The sequence below is a fragment of the Hypomesus nipponensis genome, chromosome 6 (genome assembly GCF_054491055.1).
Source record: "Hypomesus nipponensis isolate SF chromosome 6, ASM5449105v1, whole genome shotgun sequence".
Lineage (NCBI taxonomy): Eukaryota > Metazoa > Chordata > Actinopteri > Osmeriformes > Osmeridae > Hypomesus > Hypomesus nipponensis.
The window spans coordinates 13,690,232-13,709,901 of record NC_140366.1 but is presented as its reverse complement, the minus strand read 5'-3'; the positions used below and the strand labels follow the sequence as shown (position 1 = coordinate 13,709,901).

The window sequence follows — 19,670 nt, the reverse complement described above, 5'->3', positions numbered from 1 at the left end:
AGGCGGAAATTCTAGCCATGGAAGACGTGAGGATTGTTTATCATCCTATCTGTACAATACATTTGTTTATTTAGACTCAGACACTCAAAAAAAATGGCAGCCGTGTTTTTAGTCATGTTGTACGAGTATTCTCCTCTTTTTTATATAAGTGTCATATCCTTATGCTTCGTTGTTACAGCTGCTATGGTTCTTGGATGGTAGGTTACAGTGGTCCTTGCAATTTAGCACCATGATTAGCAAACCATGTTATGACATCAGAAACTCTTCTGACAGATAGTGTCGTAGTTAACACATTATTTAATTATTTGTCCGTGTTTTAAGTTGGCAGCTTATTCAAATGAATAATATTTTTTAATGTTCAGCAGCTGTCTTGGTAGTATCAGTCGAGTTGTATTAGGCTTCAACTAGTCTTTATAAATGCATGCAAATTCTGAATCGAATCTTATTTTTCTTCGCTGTAGGTTTGGTTTTGATGTTCCCGTGATTCTGCGTAGCTCAGATGAAACCGAGTCTGTCTTACCTGTTCCAGAGAAGAGAATGGTGCAGGTGACCAATCCTTTCGCCCTGGAAATAGGTTCAGGCGTTGCCTCTGTAACTGGTAGGATTTGGTTTTGCACGTTCTTGCCCATATTCTTAGCAGCATTGCATAATATTTCCGTAATTGATGGAATGGTCATGAATGAATGATTTGTTCTTTAAAAACAGCTCTGCATTCATGTCGATTGGCATGTGATGATGCATGTGATGGAGTAATGGTGTTCTATCATGGCTTTTCATTATAACTTACAAGTACACTTTTCCTTCAGATGGTGTTCTTCTGCGTCCCTGCTGCCTGGAGCCCTGTGTTCTTAGCTGTTTCTGGGGTTGTGGGGTTCACGCCTTGCAGGGAGCGCTCCAGAACCACCAGCATGGACCCAGGCTCAGCACCCCTCAGCAGTTTCAAGAGGCCTTACATTTCCAGTACCACCACTGCCAGAGCTTCCAGTACCTTTTTCACAGATAGCAGCCCAGCTACCCAATTTTAGTTATCTGGTAGGGTTTGGTTTGAGTGCATGTAGTCTATGTTGAATTGAACCATTTTTTATAATATTATTAGACTGACATTTCAGTGTAATTCTACACAGGTCATCATTCTAATTCAAACCTTCCTCAAATGTGATGCTATGGCTTATTGTATATGCCTCTCAAAGCACTTTAATGTTGTCAGATCCTTCCTTTAACCATGCCCTTAGTATTGGCAGCGATGACATGGAGGAGCGACATGCTGACATGCCAGCTGATCTAGGCATCACAGATTTCGGAGTGTTGCCAAGGGAACGGTATCCCCTGGTGGCACTCCTAACATTGGCCGAGTCCGAAGCCAGAGATGTGTACAACATAGTGAGTCCTTGTAACCGGAATTGTACAGCTAAACATACTCATTTTTATTAAATGAAAACATATAAATAATATGTGATGAGCACGTAAGTGGGTTTAACCCTTTAGTGGAGTCCACATCCTAACCAGGATGTCTTTCTGTAGTGGCTTGCCCCGTATGGTGCTGTAATCATTGTCTTCTATTGCTGTTCAGGTGGCCAGCGTCTCAGTGGTTCATGTACCAGATGAGAAGTATAGCCTTTCAGGACGGATCCTGTTTCAATACCTGCTCACGGCACAAGGGAACATGTATGAGCTAAAGGTGTGATAGCACTACAGTTTTACAAGTTGTATCTGATATTCTGGTGTAAAGTGTTGACATTTGTTCTGTAACTTGTTTGTTTTCCCCAGCCACTCTTCATGTCTGCGGATATTGGTGGGTCATCTGGGGTCACTGACCCCGACCCCAACACAGAGGTACCTGAGCCACTGCACATGATACCCAACCAGCAGGATGACGACACAGAGGCAGCACTGAAGGAAGGGGAAGAGGAGGAGTGGTCAGAAGGAAAGGGGAAAGATTGTGTGGTGTGTCAGAACGCACCTGTGAACCGGGTCCTTCTGCCCTGCAGGCACGCCTGTGTGTGTGACGGCTGTGTCTCACGGTTTCAACACTGCCCCATCTGTAGAGCGTTCGTGTTGGAGTCCTTTGCTCTATCCCAGCAGGCACCTGTGCAGCAGCAGGAGGAAGATGAGGAAGAATATTTGGAGGATGATAATGAGTAGGATTCTAAAGGTCATTGGTAGTATATATGGACATAAAATGTTTCAGTATTATTTGAAGGGAATTATGCTATCATAGACATGATATGATACTTGGTAGTCCTTGATACTTGTCTTTAAACCACATGCTTTATTTTATCATGTTGATGAGTGTATGTGGAAAGAGAAATAATTGTTTTGTAAAACAAATTCTAATATGTAATGCACAGAATATTTATTGGTTCATGCCTAACACCAGTTTGTAAATGTGTTGCAGGCTAAATATAACATATGATCAAGCTATGTATTTCAGTCTTCAAGCCAATAGGTTTCAGAAAAAAAGTAGCAAAAAAGTCAAAAGTGCTATGTATTTATGGAAATTCACAACAATATCAAGGGGATGTTTATAAATGTGCTATGCATTACTTACAATACATAGAATTTAGCTTCTAGGTTGAATTTCTTCAGTCCATCCCATCAATAAATGTTTTGACCAGTAGGTGGCAGGATCATTAAATTCTCACAAAATAGAAAGCTATCTGTATCTTACATCAAAGACTTTAATGTGACAAATCTCCAGTTATATGCTTGTACATATATTGCTCCTTTATAGGCAAGAGTATTTCTGTTCAAATTCAACCAACTGAACATTTACCGTGAGTAAAACATCAGAATGCATTCCCGTTTTCAATTGCTGAGGTCACTTATGGGCAACACTGTATAGAAATAGTTTATAAAATAACAGATGTAGGATCTGTTTCTCCCAAAACAAAGCTTTCGGAATCATACAAAAAAAAATACAACGTTTTTACTGGTGGTGGTCTCTTTATATAATCACAGAATACAACCGAGCAACAGCAAATCCTCCCTCAACTCTCCAACTACATTTACACGCAAGCACATTTATAGGTGTTATAAGGGCTTATAGTCAAGCTTGGATTCCAGCTTCTTTGAATCTGCCACCTTGCGCACTGCTTTCATGAAGTCCTCTTGAGTGACAAATTCATTATCAGCACGGATGGCAAACATCCCTGGTGAAAGAAAACAAGAATAAGAACCAGCACCATATGTGCCATATTCATGTTTAGCATCAACAGGATTCAAACGTATCAATAAAACAGATGCTCAGTTTACCTGCTTCAGTACAAACGTTCCTCAAATCAGCACCATTGAAGCCATCAGAGAGCTTTACAATTGCTTCATAATCTGAAATACCAGAGCAGGTAACAGTGTTTACAAGAAGAAGCAGCCATTTGAGCCTTTAAACTATGTGACCGCCCACACACACCTGTGCAAAATGTGTCATGCTAGTGTCTTTCTGCTGGGCTCACACACCTATTTCTCCATGCTTGGTGATAGGACCTGAGTGAATCTTCATGATGTCCAGACGGGCCTGCTCATTGGGGAGCTCGATGTCTGGGAAAAAAGGAGAATGAGGTCAGGTTTTCTACTTTCCTGTCAAATGTAGATAATACAAGTTGTTATGGTGGCTTCTGAAGAATGATGACAGTAAATGAAAGTAAAAGACAATTTCTTAATTGATCACTCTTTTATCCAAAGCGAAGTACAGGGGGATTTGAACCTGCAATATCTTGATCTGCTGTCAAATTCTATACTAGTGCTATATATGAGCTATACCCATAATGATAATGAACAGGAAGCAGAAGAGGGACTACATACGGATTTTGCGGTCCAATCTTCCGGGACGCAGCAGCGCAGGGTCCAGTGTGTCAGGCCGGTTGGTGGCCATAATCATCTTTACTCTGTGTAGGGTGTCAAAGCCATCCATTTGGTTCAGCAGCTGAGTTTGGGCAGATTTAAGTAGGTGACTGAGCAAGATGTTAGCCAGTAAGCCGTTACATTTCTAGTATGGCTGCTACAAATCACAGAGTTTCAATCATCACAAAGGAACACAGTTTCAAAATAAAGCAAGGTCTTTTTTCAGTGTTTTGCTGTGGACATTAATAGAGTCTTCTCGGATGAGCGTCAGTACCTCCATCAGCGTCCTCTGGATCTCCCTGTCCGCAGACGTCCCCTCAGAGAAGCGACGACCACCTTGTTAAAGAACCGCAGACACACTCTTGATTTATTCAAACAAAATTGTGGACAGATTTTCTTCCTTGGTCCAAAAGGCATTAAGAGCATCACAACACTCACCGATGGCATCAATCTCGTCCATGAAGATGATGCAAGGCTGATGGTCCCTGGCATAGTTGAACATCTCTCTGATCAGCCTGGCACTCTCGCCGATGTACTTGTCCACTATGGAGCTAGACACCACCTGGAGAAATCACACAGTTCAGATGACGGTAAGAGCCTTTCGATTTGTGGTTGCTATGTTGTTGAGAGATTTTGTCAAGTGAAAATGGGGAATGCTGCTCACCTTGAGAAAATTGCAGTCCAGTTGACTGGCCACAGCTCTGGCAAGAAGAGTTTTCCCAGTGCCTATTGATAAGAACAGGAACACATATGTCATTCTTCATGAATCATAATAAACGCTATCCCATCCCTGAGATCAGGCTGCTGCTGACTTACCTGGAGGTCCATAGAGCAGGCAGCCCTTCGGGGGAATGATCCCCACCCTCAGAAATAGTTCTGGATTTGTCAAGGGCAACTCAATCACCTAGAAAAAAAGAAAGTAAGCTTGTCATAAAATTATTTCTATTGCTGTTGAATAACATACAATAATAGCATACTCTTGATCATAACAGTGCTCCTGTTAAACTTACCTCTCTCAGCTCACGAATCTGCTCAGACAAGCCCCCGATTTCAGAGTATGAGACACTGCCAGGGTCTTCATGGGACATGTTGTATACAAGAGGGTCCACCTCTCTGGGCAAATATCTGAGGGAAAGGAGGGAAAACATAAGAACTTCCACTGGAGAATATTTGAACACATTCACCTTGAATCTTGGGACAATTCATGTCAGCTGTGGAGACTGTTCTACACAGTTGATGCCTTTGGTCTACCTCATAATAGTGAGTGTTGTCATGTCCAATGCCACTCTGGTGCCAGGTTTGAGTTGTGATTTATCCAACTGTGTGAAAACAAATCACAGCATGGGTTTCAACTGTGAAGCGACTAAATTACTACTGAGTTGATCAGAAGTATTACATTATCATTCTAACTCAGGTCAGGAAAAATACTTACTTGTCTCCGACAGCCAACAACATAGCGAGGACCATTAGTTGCCTTTACAATGACTGGAATTAGAGTTTTCAACTTCAGTATCAAAAAGCAACAGGTGTCTCACAATGTAATTTAACATGACAAGGGCACATTAACTATGTGTTACTCACATTTCTCTTCTGTCAGCTGTTTAAGTACCTCACCAACAATCTACATGAAAAAAAGAGACACCGTGTCAACAATATTTGGAAATATACAAGATCATTTACTTGTGTTTTGCGTTCACATACAACGCACACCATCTTACCTGACCAACACTTTGGAGGGCCTTCAGGTCATTTTCAGATTTTTCATACTGCTTTGTCTGTTCCCTTAGTTGCTCCCTCACTAGAAGTGAAATAAAGCTAAATTCAGTTTAAAAATACAAACGCAACACAATTCTGATCAAACTCAGGTGCATTATTATTTAAATTTAAGATTCCTATATGTTTATTGTATGCCCCTTCCTGCCAAAGCAAATTCCTTGTCTGTGCAAACTTTCATGACGAATACATCCCTTTCTGATTCTACACGGTCATCCTTGTAGACATGGATTTGTTTAGCTAGACTAGCATAACGAGCACAGCTGGCTAGCGGTAGCTACATATAAATAAAGCTTACTAAACTGTGATTCAAGAGTTCGTGGCAACGCTAGTCATTTTAGCTCCCGGTGATAGCACGACAAACCTCGAGTTCAAGCTAGCTAGCTAGTCTCTCAATAAATTTAGCTAGGACAGATTAGTTAAGGGCTAGCTGCTAAATAGCTAGCTTGCTAATGTTATGTGGTAATGGTTAGCAAGCCTTCTGGGCTAGCTAGCTAGCTGGCTAGACAGCTAGGTTAAAATCCATTCATTGCAATGGTCGTGGTTGCTGCATGACAAAGCGACTTAGCCAACAGCTATTGTTTCGCTAGCATATTTTTGTGACTTTAATAGTCACAATTTTCCACCACTAACAATATCAAAGTATTATTAGCTACACAATAGATCTTACACTCTTTTAAACGGCCATCAATCTCTTTATGTTCAAGTAATTTTTTCCGATAATCCTGCAGCCCCTTGTCTCTAGTATCGGCCATGACTGGATGGTGGAGCTCAATGGATTGTGGGAGGAAAAGCGAGTGAACTATTACGTGTAGGTTCCGTGGTATTTAGGTACAGTGGCAACCCCGTCTACTGCATGGTAGTTTGACTTGACAAATTGTATTGTATACATATTTTGTGCATATATTTTCCAATTTTGGAATAAGCCGCGTGACATTCTCAATATTTACATTTTACAATTCATACATGTCATGAGTGACAGAAAGCCATTATACTGAATTAATATATATTAATATTTTAATATAATTAACATTATTTTTTTTACTACAAAGTCTTCCCAAAACAAAATTGACCATGCACATTTCAGCCATCAGTACAGTGAAATCAGCAGAGACCCCATGTAAAACTTTACTGAAGACTTTTTAGTAATTCAGTAGTCATTTTAGTCTTTTAGTCAAATGCCTGATAATTACCTTTCTATAGGTTGTGTTCTTGTCATGACCCATGCACATAAATATTATATTTGTGCAAATTCTTCACAATAACTCACCATATGTCTACTAAAATAGGTTGTTATATAACTACAAACTAGAGTGAGATGAGCTTTCTAATAATGGAAGATCATTCTTCAACAAGACAACCTCCATCTATAAATCAAAAGCCACAATGTGGACCATCTAGCTAGTTTATTCTCTCGAAGCCGGCAGAAACCTCTGTACATTCCTGACATCACACAGATGAACTTCATGGTTTTTGTTTGAGGAATACTGTCACTGATCAAATCAACATAAGTTACTACAAATGTGTGGGAATGACATACGACTATAGACGGTTTAGACTTCAAGGTTTAAAGCAGGGTACGGATATCATTGCTGCAGTAAGCACTGAAGATCAGTTTATTTATAAATATTTAGGTAACAATGTATGTCAAAATTGTGAACCTTGTTAATGAGATTTAATTCAAGAAGCACAGTGTCATGTCAACGATGAAAATCAACAGTTTGGAAGGCACCATATGACATAGGCTAATAATAATATGCACTGCACTTATTATCGTGGGGAAATTATTTACATTCCTGAGTCCTAAGTAAAGCCGCTCATAGACAGTCCAGTTGGAAGTTGCCGATCGATTGACCGATTTCATCAATTGCCAAGTGCCAAGTAGCCCATCTCTCCCTCAAGCTGCTCCGCTGTGAGTGTTCCCAAGATGGGCTGACAGTCAGGGTTGAAGACAGAGTAGGCACTCAGCTCTCCAGGTTTCCGGGCAGCTGGGCTGCGCAACCCTTCATATAGCCAGTAGAAAAGTGATATGAGGAAAAATGGTAACCCAAAGTCGAGTTCGTTAAAAAGTCCCAAAAGAACTAGCCAGAGCAACACCTTTAACCACGTCAGATTTGTGAAGGCTAGACGTTTGGAACCGAGCCAGCGACCAAAAGAACTGTCCAGCAGCCAATCAGGAACACGCTAAAGGAGAGAGTAAAGAGTAAAGAACATAAGGAACACAACCATTAATTTAACTAATTTACTGTGTCCGTTTAGAGTAGATGATTAAGCATCGACCAGTGACTAGCCTACATACCACCATATCGTGGGGCTTCTGTGAAACAGGCGATGGTTTTGGATATTCTGACAGATCCTTTTCGGCCTTATCGTCAGCTGTTACAGAATAACATCTGTCGGACTGGAAAGTGTTGTCTGTTTGATTTTGATTTTGCCTTTCAGCATGTTCGCTTTTTTCAACAGCCATTTCAATTTTTCTTCTGGCTCTGAACTCTGCAAGTTTTCGTTCCATATCCCAGAAAGACTGGTCAGAGGATCATAGATTGCGTGGCAAGGTGTGCAGTCAGTAGGAAGCGTCTGCACTGAAAGCATACGTCTTATTAAATTGTACTAAATGCGATTACTTGATATTTAACACCTATCAAAATATGTAGCTACTTTCACTGAAACTACACAACACATATACTTCTGTTTTCAATCAGGGATATTCCTACCACGTATCTGTTTACCAGGGATATTCCTACCACGTCTCTGTTTACCTTTAGGCTCGCCATCTGTTAAGGAGCTAGAATGATCTGAAAACAGTCAGGATGTCGTAAACATATGTGTGTCGTAAATGGGTAGATCTGTATAGTATATGGATTGACCTGAGCCCTTAGACTCTCTAACAATTCTGTTCAGGTGTATACTTGTATACTCTGCCAACTATTTGCATTCCAGCCGAGTGTTCAGCAGCTTGCCCCGCAGATTGTTACGTCCTGGTGAGTAAATAACGTTTGGAACTCGTGGTTTTAACCCAGTGTTATAGTATTTAACTAAGATCGGTGCGTTTGCTCTTCAAATAAGTATCATCAGCTAAAATAATTTCAATCCCATATTAATTTGTTTACTGGCAAAACGGGCAGAGAAATACGTAGCTAGGTCAGCTAGCTGTTTGACTTGTGATTCCGTTTGAAATGACAAGCTATAGGCTATGTTCCTTCATATTTGAGTTTGTCCCACGTCAAACATATTTATTTTCAGACACAGAATGGCCTCAGCCCCAGCACAACAGCCCACCCTTACTGTTGAGCAGGCCAGAGGTGAGTGCTGTCAGATCATACCGTAAGTTGATGTCCGGTCAGCTGTGGTAGGCACACACTCATGCTGCCCCCTCTTTTGTTACAGTGGTACTCAGTGAAGTGATCCAAGCATTCTCGGTGCCTGAGAATGCAGCCCGCATGGAAGAGGCACGCGAGAGTGCCTGCAACGACATGGGCAAGATGTTGCAGCTTGTGCTCCCGGTCTCGACACAGATCCAACAGGAGGTTATCAAAGCTTATGGCTTCAACAACGAGGGAGAAGGTGAGATAAATGCACACATAATCTACAACTATACTAGATATGTAGATTATTATGATTGCTCATACCTTCATCTTTGTTTTAGGCGTCCTTAAATTTGCCAGACTGGTGAAGATGTATGAAACCCAGGACCCTGAAATTGCAGCCATGTCAGCTAAATTGAAGTCTCTACTCTTGCCACCTCTGTCAACTCCTCCTATAGGTGGGGGCATTCCAGCCTCATAAATTACAATGTGGATGCGAGTTGTCATAATTTTGCGGCTCATCTCATGATGTTTATTCACCTAGTGTATTCTAGTGAAACATTTGTTACTTAACTAGTTGTCTCCCATAGACACTAAATACAGACCTAGTACAGTACAATTCAGTACTCACTGCGTTGCGGGTTTAAAATGAAATGCATGTATAAGTGCTACTTTGAACTGTAAATTGCTTCTTGATGTATTTATTTTGTTGTTTTTTTTTACATTGAGGCCATTTTCACCATGTACTATTATGTTGTCTAAGAGCAGACTAAAGTCATCCTCCTCAAATCTTCTGTTCAATTATTTTATACCTTATTTGTCTACTGCCAATATGTCATCTGTTACTGCTTAAGGATGTACCTGCATTAAATAAAAGCTACTTTGGTAACATTCTAATAATTATTCTCTACAGTACAAAAAGTGAACGACTAACACTTTAGCATAAATTTTATTATTGCAATAAGGCTTTGGCAACATTATTATCATTAATATTAGGCATGTCACAGTAAAACTTTTCAGTGTATTTCAACTTGCATAAATAAATAGACACACATTGTAGAGATTAGAGACAAGAGCAAGACTACAAAAACCCCAGATTCTATCATGTAGGATAGGACCTATACTATAGAAGGCTCAGTCCTCACATCATCATAAGGTGCAACTCAGAACACAAATATCTGCACTCTATAGCTGGTAAGTCCACCTGACACACCCCATGGCACTTTAATTTGCATACAATTAAAACAGTTAACGTATATAAATATGTGAATAAAAAATATGACATCTTACATAGCTTCCTTGTATGCAGTCTTTTTGTTTTTGAAGAAATCCTGTTGTTTATGTACAATCACCACTAAATAACCTCAGGGCTCATTATTATGCACATGTTGATAGACATTTCAGATGTCCACTCCTCTGTTGTGCTTTGAGTTTGGATGCATACCAATATGGGAACTTAACAAATTGCTACAGGAGCGTCAGACTGCTAACATAGGCTATAGATGTCAGAGGTTGGGATTGAAGTGTCTCATTGCATTAAAATAATTAATTTAAAATTTAAGTTCACATTGTGGATAAAGTGCTCATACAAAAGGCAACAATATGTGCAAAACATAGTGATCAATCCCCAAAAGTGACCAAAGTAAATTAATTGTAGAGTTGATCAAGTGCAGATTATCTATCCCTTGTACTCTGGCCCTTGTGGATCAGCATCCACGGTCAATTTGATCAATATTTGGTACAAATTGTCCAATGGGTTTTCAGTGTCCAGGGAAAACCGTGTATTTAACTTCAAAACAGCGCTAAGCTGCAGCACCCTCTGATACCAGGTTAGTGTATTTCCCCATGTGTGAATTAAGTGTATAGATATCCTGCAGTTACACTACAGTTTCAGCAGGGGGCTCTGGTAATAAAAGCAGTTTGAAGCACAGTTCATTTTGAGCCACAATTAAAGCACTCCCTCTTGTGGTTCAAATTCAGTCCCTCGTCTGTAACCAAAAATGTACCTGGTCGAGGGCAAACAGCTTGAGGGGATGAATGTGTAGAAAAATAATCTTCACATCTCAAAGTGGCGATACATACTTTCAACATAGCCTAGTACTCTCTGCCAGTCAGGGCCACCCGCTCTTAGCATCTCTTCCACTTTCTGACAAACACAGATACACAAATGTGGTTAAAGACGGGCTCACTCCTGTGCCTTTTTAAGCAGGGGTGATTAAATAAAGATCAGAATATCAGTCCGTAATTCTGTAACAGACATTCATAGCCCCTGAACTACAGTTCCCCATGCCAGCTGTTGTAGTTTACTGTGGTTATAAAAAGTCTCACCAGTGTTGCTGTAATTCCTATACTCTCTCCTGTCTGGAAAGCCAGGCACAAGTTTTCCTTCTGCACAAAGAATAAAATAAAAAAAACTAATATCAATCAAAGGGACGTGTTTGTCCTTTGTCTTAAGCTGTGATGCTGTTATGTTTCTTACCTTTTCTTCAGGGTTGAGACTGCTGTAGGGAATGTGTGTGGGCATGTAGGTGTGATACACAGCGCAGAAGGCTAGCCCATCCTCCCAGCTACTGCTGAAGTTGGTGATCTCAATATTCTGTCCAAGGACACATTGGGTTGTAAAGGGGAAAAGCCGTCCATTAGTTCCAGCCCTAAGTCAGTTATACAGGTTGTATTCACTCTCCTCACCTCGTAACCCTGCGTTCGGCTCTGACACCAACGCAGGAGAGAGTTCCTCCTGGATCCTCCGTGTCGGCGCAGCAACATACTGAAACCATCCTGAGGTCTGGAGATGAGTGGTGAACAATAAATGATTGTGATAAGTGCGTGTGTGTGAGAGAGCAGTCTCATATGGAAGTTAGAAAGAACAACTCACCTGACAAAATCTGTGTTTTGATCATCCTCCTGTTTTTCTGATACAGAAGTTAAAATTACACTTCTGTACTCAACCAGTATCCAGTATCAAAAAGAACATAAAGACAACACTTAACTTATAAAATGAACACACTTGTATAGAAACTTGACCAGCTATCCTGTCTTTTCAGAATGCGGTCCATCCTCTTTTCCTTGGTTGCGTCTTCTTTCTGTATAGAAATAATTGGATAGAATGATTGAGACCAGAAGACCAAAGTAATAATATTAGTGCTGCAATATAAAATCGACCATATCAGTTTTACCTTGCATAAAGGTAATGTCGTGCTGGTGGGGTTCTGGGGGGTACCATTTTGTGTGGAGGGGGGATCAATTGGAAGAGGAAGACGAGATAGACTCCTGTGAAATAGCATGGTTAGCCAGGTTAGCTTCCTCTAAGATAATGGCCTCAATATCACGTGCAGCATGTGTGAGGATCTCACCAAGAACGTTCTGACATCATCACAATCTTCCGCGGGTCTCTCAGGCCACACCCATCCTCCTTCTTCTTCTCCACGGCTGCCAGTTTCTGCAAGTAGGCTTCCGCCACCCCTTTCCTAGTCACCTGACTCTCTTTTCCTTTAGGGTACTCCTCAGAAACAGACCCCTGTGTCCTACCATCCCCTCCTTGATCTTCTGCTCTGTTCTCTCCTACAGAATCTCTCTGATCATCCAAATCTTCCCTTACTTTGTCTGTCCCAGCCGGTATCGCAACCAGTTGCAGATCTTTCCCTTTCCTCCTGGCGCTCTTCTCCGTCTGGCCTCCCCCCATCTCTCCGTCCCCCTCCGTCCTCTCCCTCTCCCTGAGCGTGCTCCTCAGTGCGTCCAGCTGGGCCTGGTTCTGCTGGTGCTCCTCTGTGAGGGCCATCAGTCTGAGGCAGGCGTCCCTGTGCTCGGCCCGCAAGGTCTCCAAGTCCCGGTCCCTCTCCTGCTCCCTGCTCAGGGCCTGGTCCAGCTGGCCCTCCGTGTCCCTGTGGCGCTCCCGGAGCGAGCCCAGAGCCTCCTCCGCCTCCATCCGCAGCCGGTCTGCCACAGACACCGCCACCTGGAGGTCGCTCTGGAACTGCTGCCATTCTTCCCTCTCTGTCTGGCTCGTGGAAAGAGAGAGAGAGAGAGGGTTGTTCATGGAATCCAGGAACAATAACAGTAAAGACAAAGAGCTGCCCCCACTCCACTACAACATAATTTATGGCGAAAGTGCGCATGTGAAACCAACAGCAACTTTTTATATATCTATAGATTTCCATTCAGGAGAATGATGTGTAATGGCACTGTATTGTTGTGATATATTGTAGGCTGGTATAGCCACATGTCTTCTAAAGCCCACATTTCGTGATCTGAAACAACACTTTTGCTCGGTGGTCAATTTGGTTTACCATTCTAAAAACACTGTCTGAAAACAAAGGCCATCCAAAACAAGTGGTTGACTCACACTCACGCCAAGGTCAATGACAAATATTCTGCAATGTACACCGTATCTCAGAAAATCAATAGAGCTACATCCCACAGCAAACATCCCATAAACAGGGACTTTGTATTGACCTAATGGAAAACGAATCATGACTCTGCTACAGTTCACAGCTTGTGCCAGCTAACTTAAAAGGAACCACACAGGTATGTGAGGAATGCCTGTAATGTGACCTGCTTTACACACTTTATGACAGTTATCTGGAGATCCAGATTACAGACAACCTGCAAGCCATCTAGCTGCTTACTGTAGTTGCACCATGTTGAGGTGGGTATGTTGAAAACACTTCAATGCAGTTATAGCATCCCATTTAAGCTACAGACAAACACACTTTGGTCAGCAAGTATTGATTAGTCGGATTTTCAGCTGCTCAGAATATTGAATGTCACTTAGGCGCAAAATAGTTTGAGACTAAATACAGATATGTGAGCAAGGGAAAGATCTGCTCTGTTTTAGGGATCTCCTGGTCTCCCCGCTGCAGTAAATGAGGGATAGGAGAGGAGAGGAGGGATTCTGCCTCTGACTCACCCTCAGCGTGTCCTTCATGCTGCGCACCTCCTCAGCCAGCTCCTCTCTCTCTACCAGCAAGTGTCTCAGCAGCTCTGACACACACACACACACACGCACACACACGATACTGAAGAAGTACAGATAGCTGCACTGACTCATCATTAATCCATATGTAAACTGTGGTTAAACAGCAAGCTCCTACCGATTGCTCCAGTGGTGGCATCCTTGCCAGGATGGAGCCCTAGTGAGGCCCGGTGGTGTTCTAACAGATTCAGGAGAGCCAGAACCATCTCCTCCCCAGGCCTGTCCAATCCCGCCTGGCAGCCAAACCCACTATCCCGCTCCAGCCAGCTGTGCTCCGAGGGGAAGCTCCCCGATGGAGAGCTCCGGGAGGTAGCCCCCTGCCCTGGTGGAGCCGGGCCAGTGGGACTGCTGGTTCGGCCCACAGCCCTCCCCCTGCTCCCCGCCTCGATCGCCGTCTCCTCTGGAGAACTGCTGCTATCCAGGCCAATAAGAGCCCACTCCGGGGGGACCGATAGTGTATGGCTCCAGTCAGTGATGGTGGTGTTGCTGGATGAGGCCGTTAGATTGGCCGCTCCTGGCGATTGGGTCCCCCGCAGTCCCTGGGATAAGGCCATGGCTGCCAGATCAGAGTCAGAGGGTGAGCTGGGAGGGGTGTGGAATAGATCTAAATGAGAACCTGGGGGGAGAGAGAGAGACAAAGAAAGAGACAGAGTAAGAAACATGAGCTTAGAAATTAGAAGGCACAGAAGAAGAGGGGAGGGGACTGAATAATGCTGCCCTCAGCTAAATCAGTATTTTTTCCCTGTTAAAATGTTCAGAGAGAGAGAGAGAGAGAGAGGACCCATCTTGGGCTGATGTTATGAATGCAGATCTATGCAGTCAATGTCCCTCTCTCAGACAGTGTCCCTACCTGATTGATGCTGCAGAGCCTCTACTGCCAATGTCATTGGCGCACACACACACACACACACACACACCCACCCCGCCCCAAGTGGCCACATCCTGAGAGACAAACTCCCTCATTGAATCTAGACACATCTTTCCACAGAATTACTTTGCTGTCTAAAACCAGCCAATCAATTAATCAACATGCGTAACCTTTGTATCCCCAAGTGAGACAGTCCCAGAATAATCTGTTTAAGATTCTCCCGTTTTCCCCAGTAAAGCAGTAGGTTTTTGCCGAATCATCAGTTAGCTAGCTGCTTCTAATGTACTGCAAGTGGCTAGAGCGGTGCGTGTATGTGCACACGCATAAAATCAGAAGAGCTATTCTCGTCCTTAAACCAGAAGGCTTCCTTAAATAGGGATGTAAGGAGCAGGTGTTTGTGTGTGTGTTAGAATGAGTTCCATCTAAACTTGACAAACCAGTAATTGAGAACAGCAAACATATACAGACACACCAACATACTGTGGAATTTTTTCAAATGCAGAAAAGTGGTCAAAAATTGTAATTTGGAACAGAACGATCTTTCTGGAACAGAAGCAGAAGCAGGCTGCTTTGGAAAGAGTTCCTGTCTGAGAGTTAGTTTAGTAACGATAAGTGATACTGACTGCATTCACAAAGGAGACCAAGAAGTGCATGTGCATGTTGGCTCGTATGTACGAAGGAGAGGAAGAGATACAGTTGTATAGTGTGTCTGCACGCTCAGGTGGGAAACCTGTGTGGCCATGGCCGTCCTTGCCAGCGTGGTTACCCATGATATAGCAGGCGCAGAGAAGCAGCTGGGCAATGTATCCCAGGGTCCTTTACAATTGTTTGTCCTGTTCCGTTTCAGAGCCACTGCAGTGAGGCTGGACAGTACCAACACCTACGAGCAGAGAAAGTTCATTTCATAAATATTTCATTATTATTTGTCTCACAGTGGCCAAACCTCACTCCAGTGGAAAAGACCTTCTGCCTTATCTGCCTATTAAGACTTTGTACAATGACAACACTTTACAAAAAAACTATATTAGGAGAGACTAAATCAAATAAAAATTGTGCTGGGTATCACTACTGACAATTCTGAATGCAAACACCACCATCAATGAGCTGCACCTCATCATTGCCTGTAAGAACCAAAGCAAAGGCCAGGATATTATCTGTGGGACTGATAGCTGGTTCCGAGTATCATTATCTTGACTGGCCTAAGGCCATCTAGGCTACATCTCAGGAAGAGGTATATCAGTGTGTGGAATTGTATTTTAGTGTAGGAATGCTGCATATTAAATAGATGATACCAATAATTATGTAGTGAAGTAAAATGAGTGAGTCATACCACAGCCATATCCGTCCTCAAGATTAAATGTAAGATAGTACATAGGATACTAGATACATACAACATATTGCATTAAATACTTACATACTAACTTACTATTAATGTTTAAGGTGTCTGCGATATGGGTCGTATTTGCCTAATGCTACACCTGCTGAATACACGTGTCAATGACCAGACAGCAAACGGCAAACAAACATTTGAGCTAAATGAAAAAAACACACTCTGAAATAAGACGAAGGCATAAGCTTTTGGCCATTAAAACGAAACATGTATCTTACCGCGTCACCACCTTAAAGCTTCAGGTTTTGAAAAGCCTTCCTTTTAGCTCACCTCCGCCTCCTAGCACCGCGTTCGGTCTTGCTACAGCTTTCCTAACATCCAGGCATATACATCCATGCAGATCGGGGTAGATGATTTAGTAGCTACGTGTTCTGTAGATACTGTGCAGATAAGTGAAAATTATTGAATGGAGAAAGGGGAGAATTTATTCAGTCCCGCGCCGAACTCACTTCTGCGCGGATTGCATCCCAATGCGGCAAACTGACAGCCTCAAGAGAAGAAAAAAAATCACGTTCACGACCAGGTTTTATTATAATTTGAGACGTTAAGGATTAATGCACTCGACTCCAACTCAAATTTGTTTTAGAAGGAGAAATACTAGAGTACATGCAATTTGTATTCAGGTGGGCGATACGGACATTTCCTATAGGCTAACTGAGCAGGTCTACATTTACATATTAAACTCTCTAAGTTTTAGCATAGATACAAAAAGCATATACATGGCAAGAACATTGAGATAACGTTTTTGAAGAACTTGGGTAAAATAAATGACAAATGTAAATGTAAAGATGTTTTTATTGTGGACAGAAAAATAACTGGCAATATTAAACATTATGTAGGCCTAATATTTATTATTGTATTTTGTTTTATATCACTACGGTTGGAAAGAGGCATGGCATGATGAAAGGTGGTAAATGTGTATTAACAACGTTCCTGTAATTAGTATTTGCTTTGTGAAGTTTGAATCTGCACCACGTTTAATCTGCAATTTTCAGCGCAATGCTGGATCACATGCGTATATTCTGGTATCAGTAGGCCTACTTTACGTCACTGTACATTTTTCTGCCAACTTTTTATTTTCCCTCCTTATATCTTGTACATCTGTATTTTGTACTCTTTACATATTCAAGCCAGGCTAGTAACTTTAGTTGTAATCTGTAATCTGTATTGATCTCTCTCACTCGCTCTCACGCGCTCTCTCTCCCGCTCTCTCTCCCTCTCTGTCTCTCTCTCGCTCTCTCTGTTCTACCTTTCATAACTTTTGTTCTTTTTTTTTGTTCAACCTTTAGAAACTTTTTTCTTTTTGATGCTGGGATATACAGAATATAAATCACAAGTGGGGTGCATTTCAAGGCAATCGTTTGGCGAAAAGACTATTTAGAAATCTTTAGAAATCTCATCCCTCTGCCAGGAACCTCGGAGTGACAATGGATGACGAGCTCTCCCATAAAGCCCACATTGCTGCGGTCTCCCGGTCGATAGGTTCACCCTCTAGTCTACAACATCCGGAAGATCAGAAGACCTGTCTGAGCATTCCACCCAGCTGCTAGTCCAAGCACTTGTCCTCTCCAAATTGTAGGCCTACTACTGCAACTCGCTTATAATACCTCATGAATAATGGCGTCTGTCCATATTTCACACCTTGTCTTACGCAAAAAAGGCGTATGGACAGAAAGCCTTTGAGAGGGCGTGCAGAAGACTGCGCTTGGATGTTGGCTACAATACACACATTTATCTAAGACGAGATCGTCTAGAGACATCTCTTGCTTGAACATAAAGCCCGTCAGGTTGTCTATTGCCTCATAAAACCACAACCGTACGCAGCAGCGACTTTCCTGGACAGGCAATAACAGTGAAAGGCGTCATTCCATTCACATGGATGTGACTGGCACATTGACCGTTTCTGTGTTGACACCGCGACACAATTTGATGTCAAGGATGACCTTCTCATTTAGGGCTATGAAGAGAGGATAGAATGTCTTCACTGAAAAAGGTAACCTATTATATCATGCTTGATGGTCATAACTTTAAGATGCTCTTAACACATTGTTAAAGGAGACATGACATGAAAACTTCGTTTTATTAGGTTATTTAACATTAATATGAGTTCCCTTAGCCTGCCTTTGGTCCCCCAGTGGCTAGAATTTTCGATAAGTGTAAGCCAAGCCCTACGTGTTCTTTTCCGCCTTTGACAAAATGAAGGCTCAATTGCTCTGTTTGAAAATCTCCCCCTAGTGACGTAGATAGGGGGAAGGTTACCTCCCCTCTCTCTGCTTTGCCCGCCCAGATCATCTGGCCCGCCCATGAAAAACTGAGCTACCACCGTGCAAGGGCAAGTGCGATATCAGTTTTTCCTGGAGAGACATCATGGCAAGCAAACAAACGATGCATAAAAGTTGCTCAGTGCTTGGATGTACAAATGCAAGCAAATCTTTTTTTAGTTCCTTCATCCGAGCCTCTGCACAACCACTATCTCAATTTTATTTTCTCTGGAAATGCCCCGACACAACTTCCCAAAGTTTTGCATGTCTGCGCCAAACATTTCAGCGACAACTGTTTCCACAACTTGGGACAATACAAAGCTGGCTTTGCTGGCCGTCTGTAATTGAAGACTGGATCAGTACCAACTCTCTTGGGTCCAGCTACAAACCTCGGATAAGTAAGTCAACTAAGGCTACATAATTGTGTTGCTTTACTGTATATGTTTACCTAGCTTGATACCCTTTGAATGTGGCTGTAACATCAGCTCTGCAGCTAGCAGCTAACAGCCCTGTTAACGATTAATTAGCGATTTAAAGTCCAGAAAACATGTGTGTGAATACACACTGTAATACCAGTGTTGTATTAACTGTTATTTGGATAGCCGTTCTGTTGTTGTTGTAATGGCGCATGCTCCTCATTAGCATTTAAAGCTACAGACACCAAAACAGCGCGTTCTGAGGAAAGCAAATTGTGGGACTACTCGTAGTGGCTATAATTCTGCACCATGGCTGAATTTTGGGAAAGAGACTTCAGATACAGTATTAGGGACCACTAAGGCCTATATAAAAGCATTCAAAAACAGCATTGCATGTCTCCTTTAAAGTGAAGTATTATGTTTCAGTATTTGTTTTCATTATAGGCTACACATCGAGCATTGCGTTACTTTGCTAACTGCCTAGATTCGTGTTTACTGAACCCTTGTGCGGTGTTCACATTTTAGTAACTCAGCCAGTGTTCGTGGGTCTGGTGGACCCGCTGCATTTTGGGGGTTTTAATTCCTCACAATCAAATATTTTAAGTTAAAATACTCAACAGATGTTTACTTCATCCCAATTATAAGCAATATAAACAGCATATATTGTTAATAATTGCCCTTTACTTTTGTTAGATTACATGAATGAATTAAAGTGCTATTCGTTTTTTTTTGTAACATGTAAAAAAAGAAAGAAATCAGTTATAATCAAATTCAGAATGGAAAAACAGTCAACAAATCTACAAATGAAGGAGGTTTTTCATAACTATAGATTTGTATTTAGGCAATTT

General features: G+C 42.0%; 5 protein-coding genes across 7 annotated transcripts; 2 read left to right on the top strand and 3 right to left on the bottom strand.

The window, feature by feature from the left end:
• Positions 1 to 3: 3 nt before the first annotated feature.
• On the top strand, positions 4 to 2,652 carry cgrrf1 (cell growth regulator with ring finger domain 1). Of its 2 annotated transcripts, none has more exons than XM_084699691.1 (6): positions 4 to 26; positions 462 to 598; positions 807 to 984; positions 1,233 to 1,380; positions 1,571 to 1,678; positions 1,768 to 2,652. In XM_084699691.1, exons 2-6 carry the CDS (start codon positions 538 to 540, stop codon positions 2,140 to 2,142), a joined length of 870 nt encoding a protein of 289 aa, XP_084555817.1. In that variant the 5' UTR covers positions 4 to 26; positions 462 to 537; the 3' UTR covers positions 2,143 to 2,652. The 2 variants fall into 2 exon arrangements, with proteins under 2 accessions (XP_084555817.1, XP_084555816.1); XM_084699690.1 differs by having other exon boundaries at positions 10 to 197.
• Positions 2,653 to 2,923: 271 nt separating this feature from the next.
• Positions 2,924 to 6,436, bottom strand: LOC146287191 (26S proteasome regulatory subunit 10B). The gene is made up of 14 exons (XM_084699689.1): positions 6,281 to 6,436; positions 5,556 to 5,635; positions 5,419 to 5,458; positions 5,270 to 5,322; positions 5,089 to 5,156; positions 4,848 to 4,962; positions 4,654 to 4,741; positions 4,502 to 4,563; positions 4,276 to 4,399; positions 4,112 to 4,173; positions 3,799 to 3,919; positions 3,454 to 3,534; positions 3,253 to 3,324; positions 2,924 to 3,149 (listed from the first exon to the last, which is right to left on the bottom strand). Exons 1-14 carry the CDS (start codon positions 6,363 to 6,365, stop codon positions 3,031 to 3,033), a joined length of 1,170 nt encoding a protein of 389 aa, XP_084555815.1. The 5' UTR covers positions 6,366 to 6,436; the 3' UTR covers positions 2,924 to 3,030.
• A 767-nt stretch (positions 6,437 to 7,203) lies between these two features.
• Positions 7,204 to 8,373, bottom strand: saysd1 (SAYSVFN motif domain containing 1). Its single transcript, XM_084699692.1, has 2 exons — positions 7,910 to 8,373; positions 7,204 to 7,794 (listed from the first exon to the last, which is right to left on the bottom strand). Exons 1-2 carry the CDS (start codon positions 8,120 to 8,122, stop codon positions 7,474 to 7,476), a joined length of 534 nt encoding a protein of 177 aa, XP_084555818.1. The 5' UTR covers positions 8,123 to 8,373; the 3' UTR covers positions 7,204 to 7,473.
• Positions 8,374 to 8,454: 81 nt separating this feature from the next.
• grcc10 (gene rich cluster, C10 gene) lies at positions 8,455 to 9,804 on the top strand. The gene is made up of 4 exons (XM_084699693.1): positions 8,455 to 8,591; positions 8,854 to 8,912; positions 8,998 to 9,174; positions 9,257 to 9,804. The coding sequence occupies exons 2-4, from the start codon at positions 8,861 to 8,863 to the stop codon at positions 9,394 to 9,396; spliced, it is 369 nt and encodes a 122-aa protein (XP_084555819.1). The 5' UTR covers positions 8,455 to 8,591; positions 8,854 to 8,860; the 3' UTR covers positions 9,397 to 9,804.
• A 47-nt stretch (positions 9,805 to 9,851) lies between these two features.
• LOC146287188 (uncharacterized) lies at positions 9,852 to 16,706 on the bottom strand. 2 transcript variants are annotated; one of them, XM_084700142.1, is made up of 12 exons: positions 16,364 to 16,706; positions 15,486 to 15,635; positions 14,006 to 14,503; positions 13,822 to 13,895; positions 12,269 to 12,912; positions 12,092 to 12,185; positions 11,923 to 11,998; positions 11,791 to 11,827; positions 11,604 to 11,700; positions 11,395 to 11,511; positions 11,244 to 11,303; positions 9,852 to 11,061 (listed from the first exon to the last, which is right to left on the bottom strand). In XM_084700142.1, the coding sequence occupies exons 2-12, from the start codon at positions 15,523 to 15,525 to the stop codon at positions 10,972 to 10,974; spliced, it is 1,827 nt and encodes a 608-aa protein (XP_084556268.1). In that variant the 5' UTR covers positions 15,526 to 15,635; positions 16,364 to 16,706; the 3' UTR covers positions 9,852 to 10,971. The 2 variants fall into 2 exon arrangements, with proteins under 2 accessions (XP_084556268.1, XP_084556269.1); XM_084700143.1 differs by having other exon boundaries at positions 16,416 to 16,706.
• Positions 16,707 to 19,670: the final 2,964 nt, after the last annotated feature.